Here is a 27,599-nt window from a genome sequence, read left to right as displayed (position 1 = left end):
GCTCCGGTGGTGAGCCCGCACCAAAGCCGGGACATGTCAGCTGTTTTGAACAGCTGACATGTGCCCGTAATAGGTGCGAGCAGAATCGCGATCTGCCCGCGCCTATTAATTAGGTAAATGCTGCTGTCAAACGCAGACAGCGGCATTTAATTACCTCTTCCGGCCGGGCGGCCGGGAATGACGTCATCGCCGACCCCCGTCACATGATCGGGGGTCGGCGATGCTTCAGAATTGTAACCATAGAGGTCCTTGAGACCTCTATTGTTACTGATCGCCGGCAGCTGTGAGCGCCACCCTGTGGTCGGCGCTCACAGCACACCTGATTTTCAGCTACATAGCAGCGAACAGCAGATCGCTGCTATGTAGCAGAGGCAATCGTGCTGTGCCTGCTTCTAGCCTCCCATGAAGGCTATTGAAGCATGGCAAAAGTAAAAAAAAAAAGTTAAAAAAAATGTGAAAAAAATAAAAAATATATAAAAGTTTAAATCACCCCCCTTTCGCCCCAATCAAAATAAATCAATAAAAAAATAACAAATCTATGGATATTTGGTATCACCGCGCTCAGCATCACCCGATCTATCAATAAAAAAAGCATTAACCTGATCGCTAAACAGAGTAGCGAGAAAAAAATTTGAAACGCCAGAATTACGTTTTTTTGGTCGCCGTGACATTGCATTGAAATGCAATAACGGGCGATCAAAAGAACATATCTGCACCAACATGCTATCATTAAAAATGTCATCTTGGCACGCAAAAAATAAGCCCTCAACCGACCCCAGATCATGAAAAATGGAGACGCTACGGGTATTGGAAAATGGCTCAATTTTTTTTTTTTTTTTTTAGCAAAGTTTGGAATTTTTTTTCACAACTTAGTTAAAAAATAACCTAGTCATGTTAGGTGTCTATGAACTCGTACTGACCTGGAGAATCATAATGGCAGGTCAGTTTTAGCATTTAGTGAACCTAGCAAAAAAGCCAAACAAAAAACAAGTGTGGGATTGCACTTTTTTTGCAATTTCACCGCAGTTGGATTTTTTTCCCATTTTCTAGTAAACGACATGCTAAAACCAATGATGCTGTTCAAAAGTACAACTCGTCCCGCAAAAAATAAGCCCTCATATGGCCAAATTGACGGAAAAATATAAAAGTTATGGCTCTGGGAAGGAGAGGAGTGAAAAATGAAAAATCCCAAGGTCATGAAGGGGTTAAAATATACCTTTTATTTTTACCAATAAAAATGGACACAGTAAACAAACTATAGTATGCCTTACCAATCTAGAAAAAAACGGTCAAACATTAATACAATGGTATGCTACAGGGACCGCAATAGAACTTTGTTTAACCCTGATAATCCCTAATGTGCCCCTACCTAACTGCAAAGGTTGTCACCCTACCTTGAACATAAATTTGGCGCCCCCACTGAACAATGGCTACCCCTAGAATAACCCTGTAATTACTCTACCTTTCTGTTTAAAGATGTACCAAACGAACTATCCAAGATAGCCAGACAATGTCTGGTCATTCCACCAGAACTAAACTGATATAGATACCAGTACATAAACAAAAATGGTGATAGGGGCACAAAGCACAAAAAAAGGTAGTTTGTGAAGGCGTGGGGGACAGTAGGGAGTGGGGAATTTGGTATTAGCTAGGCGTTTAACCCCTTAGTGGCAGAGCCAATTTTTACAATTCTGACCACTGTCACTTTATGAGGTTATAACTCTGGAACGCTTTAACAGATCCCGCTGATTCATGTTAGTGGTAATATTTCTTCGATATTACTTGCAATTATTTATGAAAAAAACGGAAATATGGCAAAAAATTTTTAAAATTTTGCAATTTTCAAACTTTGTATTTTTATTCCCTTAAGTCAGAGAGATATGTCACACAAAATAGTTAATAAATAACATTTCCCACACGTCTACTTTACATCAGCATGATTTTGGAAACAATTCTTTTTTTGTTAGGGAGTTACAAGGGTTAAAAGTTGACCAGCAATTTCTCATTTTTACAACACCATTTTTTTTTAGGGACCACATCACATTTGAAGTCATTTTGAGGGGTCTATATGATAGAAAATAACCAAGTTTGATACCATTCTAAGAACTGCACCCCTCAAGGTGCTCAAAACCACATTCAAGAAGTTTGTTAACCCTTTACGTGCTTCACAGGAACTGAAACAATGAGGAAGGAAAAAAAATGAACATTTAATTTTTTTTGCAAACATTTTACTTCAGAACCATTTTTTTTATTTTCACAAGTGTAAAAACAGAAATTTAACCATAAATTTTGTTCTGCAATTTCTCCTGAATACGCCAATACCCCATATGTGGGGGTAAACCACTGTTTAGGCGCACCGCAGAGCTTGGAAGTGAAGGAGCGCCATTTTTTCAATGCACTTTTTCAATGCAGAATTGTCTGGAATTGAGATTGGACGCCATGTCACAATTAGAGAGCCCCTGATGTGTCTAAACAGTGGAAACCCCCCACAAGTGACACCATTTTGTAAACTAGACCCCTTAAGGAACTTATGTAGATGTGTGTTGAGCACTTTGAACCCCCAAGTGCTTCACAGAAGTTTATAACGTAGAGCCATGAAAATAAAAAAATCGCATTTGTTTACACAAAAATGATCTTTTCGCCCATACATTCTTATTTTCACAAGGGTAACAGAGGAAATTAGACCACAAAAGTTGTTGTGCAATTTCTCCTGAGTATGTCGATACCCCATATGTGGGGGTAAACCACTGTTTGGGTGCACTGCAGAGCTTGGAAGAGAAGGAGTGCCGTTTTACGTTTTCAATGTAGTATTGGCTGGAATTGAGATCTGACGCCATGTCGCGTTTGGAGAGCCCCTGATGTGCCTAAACAGTGGAAACCCCCCACAAGTGACACCATTTTGGAAACTAGACCCCTTAAGAAACTTATCTAGATGTGTGGTGAGCACTGTATACCCCCAGGTGCTTCACAGAAGTTTATAACGTAGAGCCGTGAAAATAAAAAAATCTAATTTTTTCTACAAAAATGATCTTTTTGCCCCCAATTTTTATTTTCACAAGGGTAACAGGAGAAATTAGACCACAAAAGTTGTTGTGCAATTTCTTCTGCGTACGTCGATACCCCATATGTGGGGGTAAACCACTGTTTGGGCGCACCGCAGAGCTTGGAAGAGAAGTAGTGCCATTTTACTTTTTCAATGTAGAATTGGCTGGAATTGAGATCGGACACCATGTCGCATTTGGAGAGCCCCTGACGTGCCTAAACAGTAGAAACCCCCCCACAAGTGACCCCATTTTGGAAACCAGAATCCCCATGGACCTTATCTAAATGTGTGGTGAGAACTTTGAATGCCCAAGTGCTTCACAGAAGTTTATAATGCAGAGTCGTGAAATTAAAAAATATTTTTTTCCACAAAAAAGATATTTTAGCCCCCAAGTTTTTATTTTCACAAGGGTAACAAGAGAAATTGGACCCCAAAAGTTGTTTTCCAATTTGTCCTGAGTGTGCTGGTACCCCATATGTGGGGGTAAACCACTGTTTGGGCACACGACAGAGCTCAGAAGGGAGGGAGCTCCATTTGACTTTTTGAGCGCAAAATTGACTGTCGTGTTTGGAGACCTCCGGATGTACTTAACAGTGGAAACCCCCCAATTCTAACTCCAACCCTAACCCCAATACACCCCTAACCCTAATCCCAACCCGATGCATAATCCTAATCACAACCCTAATGATAATCACAACCCTAACCCCAAAACAACCCTAATCTGAACCCTAACCATAACCCTAATCAAAACCCTAAATCCAACACACCCCTAATCCTAATCTCAACCCTAACCTCAAACCTACCCCTAATCCCAATACACCCCTAACCCTAATCCCAACCCTAACCTTAACCCTAATCCCAAACCTATCCCTAATCCCAAGCGTAACCCTAATGCCAACCCTAACCCTAATACCAACCCTAATCCAAACCCTAACCCTAATCCCAACTCTAACCCTAACTTTAGCCGCAACCCTAGCCCTAACTTTAGCCCCAACCCTAATGCGATCACATCGGAGGACAAAGAAATTAAATGGGAAATCACTGGGTTTTTTTGCGACCGCCGGTAAACGGTTAATTACCGGCGATCGTAACCCGGGGGTTGGTAAAAAAACCCCGAATCATGTTCTCTGGGGTCTCGGCTACCCCCGGCGACTAAGGCCCCAGAGAAACTCCGACTCTGGGGGGCGCTATTCATTTTTTCCACAGCACCGTTAATTAACGGCGCTGTGGTTTAAGTACCCTTAACTGCCGCCGTTAAAAGGCATATCGGTGGTCGTTAAGGGGTTAAGGGTGATAGTGACAAACTCCAGAGTAGGACCACCATCCAAGACAACTGTAATGCTATAGAGTAAATCACCTAAATACCATTTGAACGACCAAAAGGCAGATCACTGCCAAAAAGAAATGTCATTGCTAAACAGTAAGCAAAACAAATCACTTCTGGGATTACCAAAGGGGCTTTAAACTAGCATAGCTGACCCTCAGGTGTCCCTAATCAATTGTCCCTACCTTGCCGTGGAGGTTGGCACCCTAACTTGTACACATATGTGGCGCAACTGCTCAACGGTGGCTCACCCTCACTTCCCCTATATACTCTCCCTTTAAATGTCTGTTTGATCAAGGAGGGGAGTGGAGAAAAGAAAAGGGGTGAGAAAGACATTAAAGACACGGTGTAGCAAAAATGATTCTGCTAAAAAGTGCTAAAGTGCATGTATAATCCAATAAGTAGGCCTTTTTGTCATTTAACTTGGCTGTGGAATTGCACTATGCCCTAAAGTGCCAAACGCCTGATATTGCGGTATTTAGCGACAATATTGCATATAACTTGGTTACCACATAGCAACTGCCATTTCAACAGCCTATGGCTATATATCATATAGAGAGAAAATTCGAACAGAATCTAGTATTACCTCAAGTGTCATGCAGAGCTTTCCCAACCAGCTGTCAAACGGTTTCCAATAATAAAGTAAAAAAAGGAAAACAGCACAAAAAAAGTTTGAAAAAAGTTGACTTTCTTGCCCAAATGGCATGGCACGCCAGTAGCACTGACTGTACTTCTTACATTGAACATGTGAATACTGGGTGAAGGGAGGGAGTAGGAGGTGCTGGGTCCTAGGAGACCCAGTCAGCTCTGCTACGCAGGCAGGAGGCGGAAATTCCCCTGTAACTGAAGATAATATACCAGCCCTAGTTACAGTGTAAATCAGCAATACAAATAATGTATTTGTGTGTTAAAATGCCACCAATGTTTTTTTAAGCACTCTTTAGGAGGCACAGGATTTAAAAAAAATATATAAATAAATACATTAATTAATTAATTTTAAAAAAAGCAAAAACATAAACAATTAAAACAAAACTAAAGAAATTAGTCTTTGCTTGTCTGAATTGATATTTCTAGCCATGGCTTGATTGAAATCAAATATGTAGAAAAAAAAAAATATTTCTGCATAAATAGAAATGCAATTTAATTTTTTTTTTACCAGCCTTTCCTGGATTAAAAAATGTGAAAAATAGACGAGTATTTCCTATTTTTCTTTATGTTTCCCCTGATATCGTATGGGACAACAATGTTTTGAATATTAGAATGAGAACATTTTTCAGAGCAGTGCATGTGCAATAATACCTGAATATATGCCAGGTTAGGAAGGGGGGAATTTTCTCCAGTCATGAAGTGGTTAAAGAACGAAGCATCATAACTATTGTGGTAATTCTATTTATGCTAACATAGGCATACTATCTATGCTACAAGTAGACTAAAACATTAACACGCATTTATTAGAAAAAAAAGCTTTAAATACTTGTCTCCTAGAGATCGTGTAAATTACAATAAAAATAATATTTTGTGTACATTTATAAAGACGTAATTTCCTATTGTTCTTTGCTGAATTACTGGGTAAACATTTCCCAGGTGAAACCATGTGAACACATCAATAACTCTGCATTATTTAGCAGATAATGACATTTAGGAGAGGAGGCCACTTGCTTCCTGAAATTTTCAAGGATGATTAATTTTTCAAAAGGGATTATGTGCTTAAAGAAAAGGAAGATTATTGCAAAGTGCTTTCAAGTGATTTGTTACTAATTTTAAAAGAGTATAGTTACTATGTATAACAAACATATATACACAGCAATGTTAAATATTTAACATTTAACGTGTTAACAGCCGTGGGAGGATCTTGATTGCACCCCTGGCTGTTTGGGGCACATATCAGCTGATGAAAAAAAAACTGAGTGTTTGCACCTTTTATATGGCTTTAAAAACTATTTAAAAATAAATGTGTTTGTTTAAAATCGCTCTGCCATGGAGCACAACATTGTCCAAATAACAAAAGAGGTTCTGAGCGATGTAAAGCGTCCATTAGAAAGACTTTAGATTTTTACCTGGTGCAGTATAAATGGTAAGGTCAGGGGCGTAACTATAGCGGTCGCAGAGGTCGCAATTGCGACGGGGCCCGGACTTCCTAAGGGCCCGGACCCGCCCCCGCCCCCGCCCTTCCGTCCATGGACAATAGCGAAGGAGAATGAATGACTCACCGACCAAACCATTTGTGAGTGACCCGCAGCAGGGAGCCGTCACCGCAGGTCCTCCAATTACATGGGGGAAGATGGATGGAGTCAATGCAGTCACATGATCCAACCATGTGACCTGGAGAGGCGTGTCCACACAGGTCCTTCAGTGAGTCGCACCAAAGGAAAGGAGTCAGGACTGGCCCCCTGCCTGCTGCTCTCCCTGCTCCTCAGCCTCATCTCCCCTGTAAGTGGCAGCCGCTGCAGAACTTCATTACAATCGGAAAAGTTCCTGTTCTCATCAGCTCTGCTGTGCCGGCAGATATGGAGCCGAGCTGAGATTGTCTCCATGTTTGGGAGTGAGTCGGTCAGATGTAGCAGTGCTGAGGGGCTCGGTGTTTGCAGGGAGTTGTCATGGTGTAGAGAGTGGTCAGCAGCAGTGTAAGATGTAGCAGTGCCATGTTTGTTATTTGTAGCAGGGCTGCAGTGTTTTATCCACACGTGTCCGGATGACTTTGTCCAGATGTAGCTGAGTTTGTGGAGATGTAGCAGAGCTAAAATAGTTCTGTGTTTTCTTAGACGTGGCACAGCAGAGCCTGACTTATGCAGAGAAATGTAGCAGAGCTGAGTGTGTATGATGTAGCGGATCAGCAGAGCTGAGGTTTATTCGCAGACGCAGAATAGCAGAGCTGTGAGATGATAAAGCACACAGCCGGCTCTGCTACATGTCCCATATTTCCTGCTGCAGAGGCCTCCAGGGCTGGCGGCTGCTACAGATCTCCTGCGGCTGTGGAACTACAAAGCTCAGCTCCATGCTGGCAATCCTCTCCTCTGTAGGGAGCAGGGACCTCTGGAGTCGGTGGATTTCCTTCCTCCATCACTGCCCTCTGAGTGCAGAGTCCCGGGAATTCCCAGGTTCATCCTTATTGTTGGTGCCGCTCATGTAAAGTGTTGGCTTCAGCCTGGCACCTGCCATGTTCTGGAGCTGGTGGAGGTTCCTGCCTCCCTCTGGTGCTGACAAAGTTAATACCCCGTATTCCTGGTGCTGCCACTATATGTGCTGGCATTACAGCCTGGCACCTTCCCTGCACCTTCCCTGCACCCTCCATGGCACCTTCCCTTCACCTTCCCTGGCACCTTCCCTGCACCTTCCCTGCTTCTTCCCTGCACCATCCCTGGCACCTTCCCTGTGACCTTCCCTGGCACGTTCCCTGCTTCTTCCCTTCACCTTCCCTGGCAGCTTCCCTGCACCTTCCCTGGGACCTTCCCTGCTTCTTCCCTGGCACCTTCCCTGCTTCTTCCCTGGGACCTTCCCTGTTCCTTCCCTGGCACTACCTGCTCCTTCCCTGGCACCTTCCCTGCTCCTTCCCTGGCACCTTCCCTGCTCCTTCCCTGGCACCTTCCCTGCACCTTCCCTGGCACTACCTGCTCCTTCCCTGGCACCTTCCCTGCTCCTTCCCTGGCACCTTCCCTGCACCTTCCCTGGGACCTTCCCTGGACCTTCCCTGCTTCTTCCCTGCACCTTCCCTGGACCTTCCCTCCGGACCTGCGCTAGGAACGGGAGAGGTGAGGATTTTACTTTTTTTTTTTTCTTTATCTCTGACTCTGTCTGGGGGCAATGCTGGAGACCATGGGGCAGATTGCTGGACACACTGGGGCAATACTGGAGACCCTGGGGCAGATTTCTGGACACACTGGGGCAGATTTCTGGACATACTGGGGCAATGCTGGAGACCCTGGGGCAGACTTCTGGACACACTGGGGCAATGCTGGACACTGGGGCAGATTTTTGGACACATTGAGGCAATGCTGGAGACCCTGGGGCAGATTTCTGGACACACTGGGGCAATGCTGGACACTGGGGCAGATTGCTGGACACACTGGGGGTAATATGCTGGACACACTGGGGCAATGCTGGACACTGGGGGTAATATGCTGGGGACACTGGGGGTAATATGCTGGACACACTGGGGGTAATATGCTGGACACACTGGGGCAATGCTGGACACTGGGGGTAATATGCTGGACACACTGGGGGTAATATGCTGGACACACTGGGGCAGACTGCTGGACACACTAGGGCAATGCTGGACACTGGGGGTAATATGCTGGACACACTGGGGCAATGCTGGACACTGGGGGTAATATGCTGGACACACTGGGGGTAATATGCTGGACACACTGGGGCAGACTGCTGGACACACTGGGGCAATGCTGAACACTGGGGCAGATTGCTGGGCACACTGGGGGCAGTGCTGGACATACTGGGGCAGATTGCTGGACACACTGGGGGTAATATGCTGGACACACTGGGGCAGATTGCTGGACACACTGGGGGCAGGACTTGAGGCATGGGCAGAATGTAGATACGGGGCATGATTGGAGACACGGGGCAGGATTGGATCATGGGGCAGGATGGATACGATGGAGACATATGGGGCAGGATGTGGAGATCATATGGGGTAGAATGGATACTCATGAGGGCAGGATGCGAGAACATATGGCTGGAGCCAGGAATGAGACACACGGGGCCAGGGTGGGGAATATTATTACCATAGGGGCTAATTAAGGGATATTATTACTGCAGTGATGTATTTATTTTATTTTTTGAGTATACTGTTTTAAATGGGGGGGCGGTCCTGTTACTATGCAGAATGACACTATATCGCCTTTTTTTCTTCATGTGATGTAATGTAGAAGTTGTGAAAAGTTAAGTAATGTGTTCTGCAAGCGGAGCTCGAGATAACTGTGTTATTTCCTGCAGAAACGAGTCCTGGCTGGAAGGAATGATGGCGGTCTATGCTGGATGAAAGATGAAGGACTTCACCTAGAGACGTCACTGGTGAGTCAGTGTTACCTATACACTGACACTATACACTGTATTCTATATACAGAGGTCCTGTGTACAATGTCACCAGTGATCACTGTATTATCTATACATTATATACAGAGCTCCTGTGTATAATATCACCAGTGATCTCTGTATTACCTCTACACAGACACTGCATACTAAGTACAGATCTCCTGTGAATACTGGCACTTATGGTGATAGTATTGTGTTTTTTTTTTTATTACTGATCAGTATTGTAGTATTCAGTCACTATGTGGTGGTAATATGTGGTCTGGAAATGGTGTTGTGGTATTTGTCCCTTGTATGTAGTATTATTCGGTCACTATGTAGTCTGGTCATGGTGTGGTGGTATTACGTCACAGGTTTGGCATGTGGGGGTGACACCATTAGGCCCAGTTTAAGTTCTACAAAACAGGAAAACCATTTTTGGTAACCTTTGTGTGTATTGAGCCGGGGGAGGGGGGGGGGGGCGCCAAACTCGGGAACAGCTCCGGGCGGCAAAAGCTCTAGCTACGCCTCTGAACAGCACACAGATTTCAAACGCCGGGAGTGCGCTTGGAATTAGAGCGAGGGAGGACATATTACTGTAGGGACATGTTAGTTATAAAATCATTTTTCTCAGCGAGTACAGGGCAGTATTAGGTCAGACTATACAACATTGCAACACAACTATAGTGTGCGAAATGAAAAGGGAAAATGTGAATTTCGGTGGGAAATATTTTGGCGCGGGGGGCCCCATTTGAAAGTTCGCATCGGGGCCCCTCACTTTGTAGTTACGCCACTGGGTAAGGTCCTCAGTTCCCTTTAATCAATCTTTATACAAGTCCAAATGTGGAAGAGTGCGGCTTCAGTGGAGTTTATTTCTTCTTCCGCTTTCCCGTGAGCGGGCTCCAGGCAGTGAACCCTGATGAAGGAATACGTCCTATTCCGAAACTAGTAGGAAATTGGTCCACAACGCTATCCATAGCAAGTCACATGAGCAATCACATGACCGTGACTTCACGCAAGGTCCTGCAGAGGCAGAGAACCGAGAGCTATACAACAGCGCTTAGTCGCTGTTAGGAGTGGGTGAGCACAGGGCTGTTTGCCGCCGGCCGGGGCACTGCCTGGAGCCCGCTCTTGGGAAAGCGGAAGAAGAAATAAACTCCACTGAAGCCGCACTCTTCCACATTTGGACTTGTATAAAGATTGACTAAAGGGAACTGAGGACCTTACCATTTATGCTGCACCAGGTAAAAATCTAAAGTTTTTCTAACGGACAGTTTACATCGCTCAGAACCTCATTTGTTATTTGGACAATGTTGTGCTCCATGGCGGAGCTATTTTAAACAAACACATATTTATTTTTAAATAGTTTTTAAAGCCATATAAAAGGTGCAAACACTCAGTTTTTTTTTTTTTGAGGGATTTAAGGGTCATAAAATTACAGAACCCAGCGCGGATTGTTTATATATATTCGATATAAGACTGTAATGCAGTACAAAAGGAATAAGCAAACACAGAGTCAACAACAAGTCAAATGGGTCAGTACCGGTCAGGAGCAGATATGTCAAAGACAAGAGACAAAACCACAGGTCAGGGTCCAAGCCAAGTCAAAACCAGAGAGTAAATACACAAAAGGGGAACACTGAGACGGGAAGGGAAGAGGGAAAAAAAACAGACACAGGTTCAGAAAGCAAGCAGCAGGACAAATTAGGGCAAACGGAGTAAGCTACACATGCCATATGCAGAAACTATAGCTGACATGGTCTGCAGGACACAGCAGAGATAAATAGCAAACCTGAAGCCAGACTGAGGCTGAGAAAGTTAACCCCTGGCATGACCAGACCAGAAAAATGGAAAGATGGGACTCAAAACCCAGTCTGGAACATGACATGATGTTCCTATACATCTCAGGTCGTAAAGGGGTTAATATTATTTAATAATTCTAACTAGATAGGTATATAAGGTCTAATTGAACCGCCATAACAGGCACTATACCTTACGCGGATAGAAGTTTTCTTTTAGAGATTTAACAAAGATTAGTTATATTTCTGAAAACCATGCACAGTTCATAAGTTAAAATGTAACAGTCATTTAAACTATGCACATTAGTCTGTATATCTATACCCTAACATATTCACTTATAATAATAAATAATAATATGAATAGAAATGGTATGCCTACATGTACAATTCCTCCAAATATGTGGTCAATTTTTTATATTAGTATACTAACCATTGTCACCTCAACTTATAAGAATATATTGTATAATTGTGCCCACAGTGTGTGAATGTGTGTGTATATATATATATATATATATATATATATATATATATATATATAAATGCAGTGTAGGAAATCATCATTTAATCCCTTGATGAGTTTGTAAGTTTGCACACTGACAAAGACATGAACAGTCTATAATTTTAAGGGTAGGTTAATTTTAACATTGAGAGATAGAATATAAAAATAAAATCCTAAAATCACATTGTTTAAATTATATACCATATATACTCGAGTATAAGCCGACCCGAGTATAAGCCGACCCCCCTAATTTTGCCACAAAAAACTGGGAAAACTTAATGACTCGAGTATAAGCCTAGGGTGGAAAATGCAGCAGCTACCGGTAAATTTCAAAAGTAAAAATAGATACCAATAAAAGTAAAATTAATTGAGACATCAGTAGGTTAAGTGTTTTTGAATATCCATATTGAATCAGGAGCCCCATATAATGCTCCATAAAGTTTGATGGGCCGCATTAGATGCTCCATATTAAAATATCCCCCATATAATCCTGCATAAAGGGTAATAAGGACCTTATAATATGCTCCATACAGATATTTGCCCTATATAGTGCTGCACAAACGTTATGGCCCCATAAGATGCTCCGTACAGCCACTTGCCAAAAATATAGTGCTGCACAAGTGTTATGACCCCATAAGATGCTCCATACAGTCACTTGCCCCATATAGTGCTGCACAAGTGTTATGGCCCCATAAGATGCTCCGTTCAGCCACTTGCCCAATATAGTGCTGCACAAGTTTTATGGCCCCATAAGATGCTCCGTACAGGCTCTTGCCCCATATAGTGCTGCACAAGTGTTATGGAACCATACAGATGCTCCACACAGCCACTTGCCCCATATAGTGCTGCACAAGTGTTATGGCCCCATAAGATGCTCCGCACAGCCACTTGCCCCATATAGTGCTGCACAATTGTTATGGCCCCATAAGATGCGCCGCACAGCCACTTGCCCCTTAGAGTGCTGCACAAGTGTTATGGCCCCATAAGATGCTCCGCACAGCCACTTGCCCCATATAGTGCTGCACAAGTGTTATGGCCCCATAAGATGCTCCATATAGCCACTTGCCCCATATAGTGCTGCACAAGTGTTAAGGCCCCATAAGATGCTCCACATAGTCACTTGCCCCATATAGTGCTGCACAAGTGTTATGGCCCCATAAGATGCTCCGCACAGCCACTTGCCCCTTATAGTGCTGCACAAGTATTATGGCCCCTTAAGATGCTCCTTATAGCCACTTGCCCCATTATAGTGCTGCACAAGTGTTATGGCCCCATAAGATGCTCCGCACAGCCACTTGCCCCTTATAGTGCTGCACAAGTGTTATGGCCCCATAAGATGCTCCATACAGTGACTTGCCCCTTATAGTGCTGTACAAGTGTTATGGCCCCATAAGATGCTCCACACAGCCACTTGCCCCTTATAGTGCTGCACATGTGTTATGGCCCCATAAGATGCTCCGAATAGTCACTTGCCCCATATGCTTTTGCTGCGATAAAAAAAAAAAATCACATACTCACCTCTCTTCGCTCAGGACCCCGGCACTTTCAATATTTACCTGCTCCTCGTGCGGCTCCATCTTCAGCACTGACGTTCAGCAGAGGGCGCGCACTGACTACATCACCGCACCCTCTGACCTGAGCATCACAGCCAGAGGATGCTGAAGACGGAGCTGCACCGGAATGAGGAGAGGTAAATATCGCGCAGCGCTGCGCTCCCTCTCCCCGTATACTTACCTGCTCCTGACGCTGCGTCCCTGCTTCTTCCACCGCTGCATCTTCTTCCTGTATTGAGCGGTCACAGTTACCGCTCATACAGTAATGATTTTTCCTTGAAAAATGCAGATTATTTCCTGTACCACTGTTTATAGAAAGTGTCTTGAAAAAATTGGCAGTAAGTTTAGAAGTTGATTTTGAATCCATTTTTAACATGAAAATGTCCAACTAGCTCATCTTTAATAATACCAATCCATAGCAGTACGCCAACTCCAACTTGCTGGCATCTGAGTCTGTGCCCGTTACTAATCCAGCCATGGGACCATTCTTCTGGTCCATCAAGAGTCACTCTCATCTCATCTCATCTCATCTCATCAGTCCACCTTTGAAAAATGTATTTGCCCCATGTAAACGTTCAACTTCTGTGTCTTGCTCCATGTTGCTCGGGTTTCAGCCTCCCTTAACTCAGCCATGTCTCTGGGCCCTGATCACCTTGTACCTTGTACTTCTGGCCACTCCAGGAAGGATGCAGTTCTGCAATATGACAGTGATGTAGGATAACGGGTTTCTGGTATTAATGTTTCTATAATCACACCCCAATATCTTAGCAATTTCCAGAGTATTCCATCCCTCTGTAATGTACAGTTAGGTCCATATATATTTGGACAGAGACAACATTTTTCTAATTTTGGTTATAGACATTACCACAATGAATTTTAAACAAAACAATTCAGATGCAGTTGAAGTTCAGACTTTCAGCTTTCATTTGAGGGTATCCACCTTAAAATAGGATGAAGGGTTTAGGAGTTTCAGCTCCTTAACATGTGCCACCCTGTTTTTAAAGGGACCAAAAGTAATTGGACAATTGAATCCAAGGCTATTTCATGGAAAGGTGTGGGCAATCCCTTCGTTATGTCATTCTCAATTAAGCAGACAAAAGGCCTGTAGTTGATTTGAGGTGTGGTGCTGGCATTTGAAAGATTTTGCTGTGAAGTAAACATGCGGTCAAAGGAGCTCTCCATGCAGGTGAAACAAGCCATCCTTAAGCTGCGAAAACAGAAAAAACCCATCCGAGAAACTGCTAAAATATTAGGAGTGACAAAATCTTCAATTTGGTACATCCTGAGAAAGAAAGAAAGCACTGGTGAACTCATCAATGCAAAAAGACCTGGGCGCCCACGGAAGACAACAGTGGTGGATGATCGCAGAATAATCTCCATGGTCAAGAGAAACCCCTTCACAACAGCCAACCAAATGAACAACACTCTCCAGGAGGTAGGCGTATCAATATTCTAATCTACCATAAAGAGAAGACTGCATGACAGTAAATACAGAGGGTTCACTGCACGGTGCAAGCCACTCACAAGATTCAGGAATAAAAAGGCTAGACTGGACTATGCTAAAAAACATCTAAAAAAGCCAGCAAAGTTCTGGAAGAACTTTCTTTGGACAGATGAAACCAAGATCAACCTCTGCCAGAATGATGGAAAGAGAAAAGTATGGCAAAGGCGTGGTACAGCTCATGATCCAAAGCATACCACATCATCTGTAAAACACGGCAGAGGCAGTGTGATGGCTTGGGCATGCATGGCTGCCAGTGGCACTGTGTCACTAGTGTTTATTGCTGATGTGACACAGGACAGAAGCAGCCAAATGAATTCTGAGGTATTCAGAGACATACTGTGTGCACAGATCCAGCCAAATGCAGCCAAACTGATTGGTCCTCATTTCATACTACAGATGGACAATGACCCAAAACATAAAGCCAAAGCAACCCAGGAGTTTATTAAAGCAAAGAAGTGGAATATTCTTGAATGGCCAAGTCAGTCACCTGATCTCAACCCAATTGCGCATGCATTTCACTTGTTAAAGACTACACTTCAGGCAGAAAGGCCCCAAAACAAACAGCAACTGAAAACCACTGCAGTGAAGGCCTGGGCAGAGCATCAAAAAGGAGGAAACACGGCGTCTGGTGATGTCCATGAGTTCAAGACTTCAGGCAGTCATTGCCAACAAAGGGTTTTCAACCAAGTACTAAAAATGAACGTTTTATTTAAAATTATTGAATCTGTCCAATTACTTTTGGTCCCTTTAAAAACAGGGTGGCACATGTTAAGGAGCTGAAACTCCTAAACCCTTCATCCAATTTTAATGTGGATACCCTTAAATGAAAGCTGAAAGTCTGAACTTCAACTGCATCTGAATTGTTTTGTTTAAAATTCATTGTGGTAATGTCTATAAATAAAATTAGAAAAATGTTGTTTCTGTCCAAATATATATGGACCTAACTGTACGTAGGAAGAACTCGGCACTCAATTATAGAATTTTAAGGTGATTTAATTGAGAGTTGCAATCGACAGTGAGAGCATATCGTTTCAGCCTGTACATAGACCTTCCTCAGATACACGGATTGCCACCAGAGAAGAAGGATAAGACATTGGTTATGGAAGGCTTAGGTTTTTAGAGGACAATCCACTATGTATATTGCTACGGATCAGGCTCCTATTTGGGCACCTATACACAGTAGTGCCATGTTCTTTTACTGCATCACTCTCTAAGACATTTAACAAATTTTCACCTTTCAGAGTCAGATAATTGTCTTTTATGGTCCATTTAACTGTGGAAAACAGGCTGCCTGATAATTCTGCACACCTTATTCAAGTTTACACAGCTTGGAAATGGAAAATCTGCTTAAAAATGATGATATGATCAAAATACTCACTTTTCTAAACATTCTGCATACAGTGCATATTAGCAAGTTTATTTTCTTTACTTGTACTATTGATTTATGAAAAGTTTGTTTAAAGTACAGTGACCATTTAAGCTTTAATCAGTCATATATAAAAGTAAACCAACGGCAGGGTCTTCAAGGTAAAGTAAACACATGTAAATGCATTTTTATTTCAATATTTTCCTAACAGGTCTATATTTTAGCTTTAGATTATAAATATTGGAAATAGGTATGCTCTTTACATCATGAATCAGGTTAATTCTACTTATTCAAAAGAGAAAAAGCAATAAAACAAAAAAAATTAACACTACAAAACTTATTTGTGCCAGGTGTCGGATAACTAGGAAATTGGAAGTCTGCTTATTCTTAGGTGACCTAGTTTTTTTAAAAATACACAGTGACAAATAAATCAAGTGGTGGAACATATAGTTTATGCACACTCTCTATAGATCCCGTGGTATATGTATATTACATAAAAGACTAAAATAAAAGCAGACATTGCATTATGTAAATACACAACATTGGTCATAGGTGCGGTTAAAGGGAATTTGTTAGTAAGATCAACCCCACTAAGACATCTATATGGACATCTAGGTCATTGGAAGCTGAATAAAATGATACCTTGATATCTCTGATCCAATATCTTATTCCAGAGAAATCCATGTTTCCACAATAAGTAAATGAGCTGATAAGATTTATGGGCCGGACACAGATCTCCCAGAGAATCTGCATCTTGAGCTTATTTTAAATGAGAAGGATCATTACCAGTGTGAGACATGTAGATCAAGAGAGCAGACTGTCAGTCATTATATGTCTCATACTGTCAACTCCCTGTTTCATTAAAAATAAGCACTGAAGGGAGATCTATATCCTGCCCATAGATCTTAACAGCTCAGTTACATATTAAGAAAAAAGTAGATTTCTCTGAAATAAGACAATGAATTGCACATATCATAGTATCATTTTATTCAACCTTCTGTTACCTACATGCCCTTATAGACGTAAACATCATAAACACATTTAAGAAATTTATGCTACACTGAAGCTGTGCAATTAAAACAATTTTTACTTAACATTCTGAAAAATAAATACTTTCGAAAAAAAATTACTTTCAAAACAGAAAATATCAACAAACCTGGCACAGTGTACAAAGTCAAAAGGATATAACAATGAAAAGAGAAGGCATGAATATCTTTGCACATAAGGGAGGCAGGCTTCATTTCAAGGCTACAACAAATTTAACATAGCCAGCGAAAGGGCAAAGAGGTGAGCTAAAACAGAAAATGAAAAACCTGCTGCAAACAGAGGTAATGAAAGACAAATCTAACAGAAGCAGAATATAAATTGCTACAATACAAAAAAGAAGATTGCCACAATAAGGAATGAGGCCTATAAGTACTGTAAAATCAGTAGGAGAGGCAAACATTTTAGAAAAATAAAATACAAGACAGAATAGTATGAACTACAATAATAAAAAACCTCTACCCCTATTATGGGGATATCTATTACCGCATTCCAAAGATAATTATATTGTGTTTTCCTAATTAAGCTTCATATTGCCTCAGAAGGTTACATGTCTTTGCTTACATAGCCAACAATCTGGCCAACAGTGTAATGATTATGGGATGCAAAGTGAATAATGTTCATTTTAAAATACTTCATAATAATTGTAATGTAAACTAATTTTCTTCTGTTAATCTATATTTTCTTCATGTACTTTACATCAATGTGCACTTGTTTCTCTTTTCACTAGGCTGTCTACCGGTAGTCCCCATAAAGGCTCGCTCACACTTGAGTATAAATCGGATGAGTGCAATCCGATAAATTTTCAGATTGTACTCGGACCAATTTATTCAGTGAGGCCGAGCAGATCTGCATATTTTTTCTCAGCTTTATTCAGCATGGGGAAAAAAATCTCAGCATGCTGCACTTTCATTCTGAAATTGGACAGTGCAAGAAAAAACTCACATGCTATACGGACCAACAGTATGGCATCAGATTTTTAGGCTATGTGCACAAGTTCAGGAATGTCAGCGTTTTTTGAGCTTTTTTTGTGTGGATTTTTCAGTTTTTTTTTCCAGAGTTTCACAATGCAATAATATAGCAGCAAAAACACGAAAAATCTGCAAAATTAATGAACATGCTCTGTTTTTGCACTGATCAGAGTGTGATTAGCATAATCAGCCCAATTCTCTCAGTTGAGAGAAAATAGGGTCATGTAGTCCTGGCCTAAGATGAATCAATCAGACATCATTACTTGTAATTCGCGTGAAGACCAAAAGAATTCATGCCTAAATCATAGGTAAGGGAAAGCAGAGTATTACGCTGAAATCTAACCCAGCCTCAAGAGGAAGGAACTTCAAGAAAGGCAGTTTAGATCCATAGATAGAAACGATTTACACAACTATATTTTCTGGTCCATATTACAGTCACAATTCTAGGCCTGATTGCGGATCTCATGACCTGAATTATTGGGTATATGCAATGCTGTTAGCTCGGACCAGTACAGACTTAAAAATACAAACAGATTTTGTGAGGCGAGCTGTAAACTCTGGTAGTGTATAGCAAGAGTAAGTAACGTACCTAACGCTAAGCTTTCTGCTTACACTTCTTCCTTATAAACACGCAATGTAACACCTTTAATTATGCTTCACCACATCCCTTTAGTGCTAGACTTAAGCTCTTAGCTTTAATATGATCCCACCTTCAACAAATGCCATTGCAAATTCTTTACTGCTACCGAAAATTGTGACCTGTTATTATCTTACCTGTATCGAACATGTTCAATTGTATCATGGGTCAGTCTGCTGCTTAAATTGTTGCTGTGAGGATTACCTACAAAATGTACATGTGTGTGAGACATTAGGTTTTCTAGAACTCTTTATTCTTCTATTAATACATTACCAGTTGAGTGCAGCATACACATAAATGTACTTCTATTTAGTAATGCAATACAATACCATCACTAATGTACAACAGAAAGTTTAACTGGATAACATTAAAATTGTTTTCAACTGCCGGAAGCCATTTATTAATGGGCCAAAAGAGGTAAAAAAACACACAAAAGGAAAACAAAAAACGATGCTCAACTCCCAGAGAAGTGGCGCTTTTCCATATTCAGTGCTGTGTTGATCCCAGCAAACATACAGGGGATGCAGAATTGAGTACAGTGGAGTGGCGCTCATTCAGGAGACAAGGATCTGTTTTTTTCACATCACTGAGCCCATTAATAATATGCTAGCAAGTACTGGACAACACATTTTATGTCAAAACCTTCACTCAAATACATACAATCTTCAACATTGAAATTGCAAGACGAAGAAGAAAAAGCCATATAATTATGTAAATAATGGGATCAATATATATGTTATCAATATGCAAATGGTGGGAAGGTGAAGACAAAATTTTCAAAACATCTCAATTTATTCAGTATTGTGTGAGTGCCACGTACAGAAATAAGCACACTTACATGCCTTGGTTTTCTGTAAATTAGGTCATTAATGGTTGCCTGAGAAATGTTCTGCCATGCTAAATGCATTTGGTCATGTGAATCATTAAGATCCCCTGCTGGCAGCTTCCTTGGCAATTGCCGACCAATGATACCTCAAATGTGTTTGATAGGAGACAAATCCAGTGACACTGCTGGCCATGGTAGAATGTTTAGGCCATGTAGGCTGCTTACAGTACCATGAGCAAAATGCAGCATGGCGCTTTCATGTTAAAACACAGCTCTTGAGATACTTTCTTATTTCCCTGTGAAATCATGTTCTTGGAATTGCCCAAGACAAAAGCAGGACTCGTCACTAAAGAGGGTGGAAATTCATTTCAGATTCCATATTCATCTTGCTTTGCACAAAGATAGCCTTTAAGAGTGATGGTATGAGATTAATAGAACACTTGTAGCTGGAACTCTGACTGATAGCCCAGAGCCATGCAAATGCCTTCTGATGGTGTATGTAGGCATTTTAGGCTTGGTATACAGTTAGGTCCATATATATTTGGACAGAGACAACATTTTTCTAATTTTATTTATAGACATTACCACAATGAATTTTAAACAAAACAATTCAGATGCAGTTGAAGTTCAGACTTTCAGCTTTCATTTAAGGGTATCCACATTAAAATTGGATGAAGGGTTTAGGAGTTTCAGCTCCTTAACATGTGCCACCCTGTTTTTAAAGGGACCAAAGGTAATTGGACAGATTCAATAATTTGAAATAAAACGTTCATTTTTACTACTTGGTTGAAAACCCTTTGTTGGCAATGACTGCCTGAAGTCTTGAACTCATGGACATCACCAGACGCCGTGTTTCCTCCTTTTTGATGCTCTGCCCAGGCCTTCACTGCAGTGGTTTTCAGTTGCTGTTTGTTTTGGGGCCTTTCTGCCTGAAGTGTAGTCTTTAACAAGTGAAATGCATGCGCAATTGGGTTGAGATCAGGTGACTGACTTGGCCATTCAAGAATATTCCACTTCTTTGCTTTAATAAACTCCTGGGTTGCTTTGGCTTTATGTTTTGGGTCATTGTCCATCTGTAGTATGAAATGAGGACCAATCAGTTTGGCTGCATTTGGCTGGATCTGTGCACACAGTATGTCTCTGAATACCTCAGAATTCATTTGGCTGCTTCTGTCCTGTGTCACATCATCAATAAACACTAGTGACCCAGTGCCACTGGCAGTCATGCATGCCCAAGCCATCACACTGCCTCCGCCGTGTTTTACAGATGATGTGGTATGCTTTGGATCATGAGCTGTACCACGCCTTTGCCATACTTTTCTCTTTCCATCATTCTGGCAGAGGTTGATCTTGGTTTCATCTGTCCAAAGAAAGTTCTTCCAGAACTTTGCTGGCTTTTTTAAATGGTTTTTAGCATAGTCCAGTCTAGCCTTTTTATTCCTGAATCTTGTGAGTGGCTTGCACCGTGCAGTGAACCCTCTGTATTTACTTTCATGCAGTCTTCTCTTTATGGTAGATTAGAATATTGATACGCCTACCTCCTGGAGAGTGTTGTTCATTTGGTTGGCTGTTGTGAAGGGGTTTCTCTTGACCATGGAGATTATTCTGCGATCATCCACCACTGTTGTCTTGCGTGGGGGCCCAGGTCTTTTTGCATTGATGAGTTCACCAGTGCTTTCTTTCTTTCTCAGGATGTACCAAATTGTAGATTTTGTCACTCCTAATATAATATTGTAGCAGTTTCTCGGATGGGTTTTTTCTGTTTTCGCAGCTTAAGGATGGCTTGTTTCACCTGCATGGAGAGCTCCTTTGACCGCATGTTTACTTCACAGCAAAATCTTTCAAATGCAAGCAGCACACCTCAAATCAACTACAGGCCTTTTGTCTGCTTAATTGAGAATGACATAACGAAGGGATTGCCCACACCTTTCCATGAAATAGCTTTGGATTCAATTGTCCAATTACTTTTGGTCCCTTTAAAAACAGGGTGGCACATGTTAAGGAGCTGAAACTCCTAAACCCTTCATCCTATTTTAAGGTGGATACCCTCAAATGAAAGCTGAAAGTCTGAACTTCAACTGCATCTGAATTGTTTTGTTTAAAATTCATTGTGGTAATGTCTATAACCAAAATTAGAAAAATGTTGTCTCTGTCCAAATATATATGGACCTAACTGTATGTAGCTTCATTTCACTTACAAAATCGATCAATATGTGCCATACTTTAAATCTAGCGAGAATATATTAAGAGGTTTTCATGAAGGAATCTCACAAAAAATAAAGATGGATCCAAAATGGCCGACTTCAAAATGGCCACCATGGTCACCAACCATCTTGAAAAGTTTTCCCCCTCCCATATACTAATGTGCCACAAACAGGAAGTTGATATCACCAAACATTCCCATTTTATTTAGGTGTATCCATATAAATGGCCCACCCTCTACATATAAAGAATAAGCACATATACTCACATCATCACCAAGAAGCTTTTAAACATCATCCTTCTGGAATATCAGAGAAGCATGAATCAAGAAAGAGAACCCCTGAGAAATTCACAACACTGGATACGCGCCCCAATTATGCAGGTATCACATGTCATGCCGTAAGCGGCTTTAAAGGGGCAGGACGGCGTACTGGGACCCGCACCTGACCCTACCACTTTAATGGGGCCCTGGCTTTCTCTTATCTCGGGGGTACCTATGAAGGTTAGGAGGCCCGAGCCGCCAGCGTATCCCTGTCTCCTGTGCAGGCCCTATGAGTGGCCCCCTCTCCCCCCAAAGGAGGTGGAGTGCACCCGTGTAATAATACAACAAATAACAGGGTAAACAGACAAGGTAACTAAAAGATTCAAACTCACCAAATGCTCACACAACCACAGAGGAAACAGAGAAGGGAAGAGAAGGAATAAACTTAGGAAGGAAAACAGGTTTAACATGCAACCAAAACTGCAGACACCAATCTCTGTAAATAAACCTCCAACACCAACACCTCTCTCCATCAACCTCCAGCCAGGCAGTAGAACTGATCACTGACAATAGCTGAAGTCAGGACTGGGTCTATATAGAGGATCAGATTACAAAATCCAGTTCACCTGAGAGAGACCCAGCTCTCAGCAATAAGGTTAACTCCTGCCCTGCTGGCACAAAGCAGCCAGGTCAGAATATAGGTGAAGAGCTTCTGTTCACAGTGTGTGAACGAGGCCCAGAGCGCTGCGGTTCTCTGGAACCTCTCTGTCGCGGTAGCCCCGTGACATCACAACACTGTACACATATAAATAAAGGTACCCAATTTTCTGCTTCTGTTTTAGGGCAGTCTCACACGTCCAGATAATTCCGGTCCCAGAAAAATCGGTACCGGAATTATCCATGTCCGTGTGCCGGAGCATTTCTGTGGCACATCAGTGTGGCACACGTGCGGCACACGTTTGCCGCCCGTGTGCCCACTGGGTACCACACGCACCGTGCGGGAGACAGCGCTAAAGTTTAGCGTTGTCCCCTGCATCTGGTGCTGAAGCCGCGATTCATATCTTCCCTGCAGCAGCGTTTGCTGTAGAGAATATATGAATAATCGTGTTTAAAATAAAGCTCCATGTGCTCCCCTCCCCCGCTGTTATTAAAATACTCACCCAGCTCCCTGGCTGGCTGGCGCTGCTTCCTGTCCTGGCCGCACCTTCTACTGTATGAGCGGTCACGTGGGGCCGCTCATTTACAGTAATGAATATGCGGCTCCGCCCCTATGGGAGGTGGAACCGCATATTCATGATTGTAATGGGTGGCCCCACGTGACCGCTCATACAGTAGCAGGTGCGGCCAGTACAGGAAGCAGCGCCAGCCAGCGAGGGAGCCGGGTGAGTATTTTAATAACAGTGGGGGGAGGGGGGGGCGCACAGGGCGTGGGAGGGGGGTGGGGACATGGAGCTTTATTTTAAACATGATTATTCATGCCTTCTCTACAGCAAACGCTGCTGCAGGGAAGATATGAATCGCAGCTTCAGCACCAGTGGGGGGGACAGCGCTTACAGTAGCGCTATCTCCTGCATGGCACATGGACTGCACACGGACAACATCCGTGTGCGGTGTGTGTTTTACACGGACCCACTGACTTTAATGGGTCCGTGTAATCCGTGCTCTCCCACAAACACTAACATGTCTCCGTGTTTGGCACACGGAGACATGGTATGCAATAAATCAATGACATCTGCACAGATGCATTGATTTAACTGTGTCTACGTGTGTCAGTGGCTACGGTACGTGAGGAAACTGTAACCTCACGTACCGGAGCCACTGACGTGTGAAACCGGCCTTAGTCATGTTTCTCTGGCCTTATATAGTGATTTACACTGTGTAGCCCTGGTTGCAGCTTCGCCCTCTAGTGGCCATCTTTCCGGATAAGATGAATCAGAGATACCAGGAAAACATCAGACAATGGGCAATAAACCCATAGACTATAAAAGCTCCCAAGGATTAGATAGTCCATAACAGACAGAGGTTAAATAAACATCCATGTTTAACAATAACAAACAGAAAAACATAGAAGTATTTGTGAGGTAAAAGCATTCAGACAATAAGTAAACAGTTCTCAAGATTGTGTCACCATGCACATTGTCTGACTGTAAATGCTGCTCTGTCATGGTCTGAATGCATTCGGCATATTTCAATATGGACTCAAATATCCATTTTTATGCTCACACTACAGATGTACTAAGGAGAAATTGCACAACAATTTTTTGGGTCAATTTTCTCCTTGTGAAAATAAAAAAAAATTATAGCTAAAGTAAAATGTGAAACAAAGTAATGCAATGTTTATTTTTTCCTTGCACATTGCTTTAGTTCCTGCGACACATCTGAAGAGTTAATCTGAATGCAACTTTGAGGACTTTGAATAATGCAGTTTTTAAAATATGGTAAATTTTGTGTATTTTCTGTCATACACAGTGGAGAAAATAAGTTTCCAAGTTGCAAATGTGATATACTGATTTTTATTTTTAGATTTAGTGTACCTGCAATAAAAATTACAGACCTCTCCATTCTTTGTAGGTGGGAAAACTTGCAAAATCAGCAGTGTATCAATACTTATTTTCCCCACTGTAGGCCACATTTCAAGGGAACCTGTCACCCTGTAATGCTGTAGATAAGCCCCCGATGTAACCTGAAAGATGAGAAAAAGAGGTTAGATTATACTCACCCAGGGGCGATCCCGCTGCGGTCCGGTCCGTTGGGCGTCGCAGTCCGGTCCAGCGCCTCCCATCTTCTTACGATGATGTCCTCTTCTTGTCTTCATGCTGTGGCTTCGGCACAGGCGTACTTTGCCTGCCCTGTTGATGGCAGAACAAAGTACTGCCGTGCGCAGGCCTCAGGAAAGGTCAGAGAGGCCCACCACCTGCGCACTGCAGTACTTTGCTCTGCCCTCAACAGGGCAGACAAAGTACGCCTGCGCCGGAGCCGCAGCGTGAAGACAAGAAGAGGACGTCATCCTATGAAAATGGGAGGCCCCGGACCGGACCGCGATGCCCATCGGATCGAACCGCCCGCCCAGGTGAGTATAATCTAACCTCTTTTTATCATCTTTCAGGTGACATCGGGGGCTTATCTACAGCATTACAGAATGCTGTAGATAAGCCCCTGATGCCGGTGGGCTCAGCTCACCTTCAATTTTGGGGTTGACAGGTTCCCTTTAAGTCACTTCAAATGTGATGTGGTTCCTAACAAAATGGTTTTGTAAATCTTGTTGGAAAAATGAGAAATTGCTTGTCAAATTTTAACCCTTCAAACTTCCTAACCAAAAAGTGATGTTTAAAAATTATGTGAAGCAGATGTTATGTAGACATGTGGGAAATGTTATTTATTAAATACTTTGTACTGTATGAAATAAGTCTCTGGTTTAAAGGCATAAGAATTGAAAGTTTGAAAATTGCTAAATTTTCAAAATTTTTGCCAAATGTCTGATAATTTCACAAATAAACACAAGTCTTATTAAACAAATTTTACCAATGTCATAAACTACAAAATGTCATGAAAAAACATTCTCAGAATTACTCTGATCTGCTGAAGAGTTCCAGAGATATAACCTCAGAAAGTGACACTGGTCAGATTTAAAAAAAAAATTGGCATGGTCATTAAGGTCAAAATTGGTTCAGTTTATAAGAGGTTAACAGAAATTAAAGAACTGCTTTTATTTATTTTTATGACGCTCATCATTCAATTTAAGTGATAAGACGTTTTCATTATTTGGTTCAGTACAATCACAGTGATACTAGATTTATACAGATTATTTTATGTACTGTTACATGTACACACTAAAAAACTTTTTATTTTTTACTATAATTTTTCTATGTTTCTACCAACAGAGTCATGTGACTATTTTTTGCAGGATAAGTTACTCTTTTTAATTTTTCCATTTCCAATTTTGGGAGGCAGAATGAACAAAAAAGAGCAATTCAGCAATAGTTTTTTCTTTTTTTTTTTAATTCTTTTAAAAGTGATGATTGTTCTATTCTTCGAGTCAGTATAAGTACCAATTTAATATAGGATTTTTATGTTTTCATGTGTTTACACAATAAAAACCATTTTATAGAACGAAAAACTTTTTGTATTAACATTCTGAGAGCTATAGTTTTTTCTATTTTTCTGTTGCTGGAGTTGACTAGGTTTTTTTTGCAGGATATGATGATGTATTTTTTTTATACCACTTTCATTAACATATGACTTTGTGGTCACGTTTTATTCCACTTTTTGTTAAGTAGGATGCTGAAGAAACAATTTTTGGCACTTTTAAAATATATATTTTATGATGTTCACTGTACAGGTTTTAAGTACATTTTTTAACAGCCTTCGGCTCAACTCAAGCCATGATGACTTGACGGATGAACGATCTGAAAGCAGGTTGATATTATGCAAGCCTAAATAGGTTCATCAAGGTCTTCTCTGCCGTTATCTTGCTAGTATCAATGTATTACTGGTCTTCCTCTTCGCCTTGTTCTTTCAATTCTTTCTGCAGTGCCTGATGTGTCCAAAGTAGTCAAAGCTTGGTGATCCTTGATTTAAGTGACATGTCTGGCTTGATTTGTTCCAAAATTGATTTGTTTGTTTTTTTTGCCATCCAAGGTATTGATAACATTCTTCTCCATTGCCACATTTCAAAGGCGTCAATTCGTCTTCTGTCTTGTTTCTTTATTGTCCACATGGTACAACAAATTTACGAAACTATGTACGAGCTGTGTGCACGGTGCTAATGAAATGTTCCTTGATTTGAAGACCTTGTCCAGTGACTTCATTATTGATTTGCTCATAGCTATTCTACTAGTCTCATATTGACTTCCAGTGTCATCACTGCATCTTGAGTGATCATTGATCCAAGTAGGTTGAAATCCTTTACAACTTTGATTTCTCTTTGTTCATTTCAAATGTTTCCCATTGTACCTGGCTGTAGTGAATGTCTTTGTCTTCTTTGTATTGAGTAGCAGGCACATGTTCGAGCTTTCCATCTTCACACTCTGTAATAAGTTCATAATTCCATTTATGCTTGTTGCTATCAATGTAGCATTGTCTGTGTATTTAACCCCTTCACCCCGAAGCCTGTTTTCAACTTCCTAACCAGACTATTTTTTTCAATTCTCACCATTGTCACTGTTATGTGTTACGGAACCACTCAGCACCCTGAATATGTTGTGCAGTTATACAGTATGTATGTATAATAGGTTCCATGTGAGATGCATGTCCCTAATGCATCAGCCCACAGGCTGCGCCCTGGGCAGAGGGGACACGATATTCCCCTTTTGTCCTCCCCCACCTTTGTAATTCCCACAGTAAATATCGGCAGGCTTCGGCCACCTGCGGCTAATGTATGTCTGGCCTGCCGATTTTCTATTGGCCTGCCCTCTGTATCTGTGTGATATATTCTGTGTCATGTGAGTAAAGTGTTGTCTGACTGGAAATACGTGGAGAAGCAGTGATCTTTTATATGCACCCATGTAACCAAGCGATTCCAGCCAGCGTCCTTCATTCAGACTCCAG

At 41.8% G+C, this 27,599-nt stretch overlaps 1 protein-coding gene across 1 annotated transcript in view; it reads right to left on the bottom strand.

The window, feature by feature from the left end:
• The window catches only part of MOCOS (molybdenum cofactor sulfurase), a 341,896-nt gene that overhangs the window by 280,306 nt on the left and 33,991 nt on the right, over positions 1-27,599 (bottom strand). The window contains exon 3 of the mRNA XM_069730486.1: positions 18,900-18,966. Coding sequence (XP_069586587.1) covers positions 18,900-18,966 — 67 coding nt within the window. The remainder of the gene's footprint in view (positions 1-18,899; positions 18,967-27,599) is intronic.

This window comes from Ranitomeya imitator, chromosome 6 (genome assembly GCF_032444005.1).
Source record: "Ranitomeya imitator isolate aRanImi1 chromosome 6, aRanImi1.pri, whole genome shotgun sequence".
Taxonomy (NCBI): Eukaryota; Metazoa; Chordata; class Amphibia; order Anura; family Dendrobatidae; genus Ranitomeya; species Ranitomeya imitator.
The sequence above is the reverse complement of the archived record's forward strand: the minus strand, read 5'-3'. Positions and strand labels throughout refer to the sequence as shown.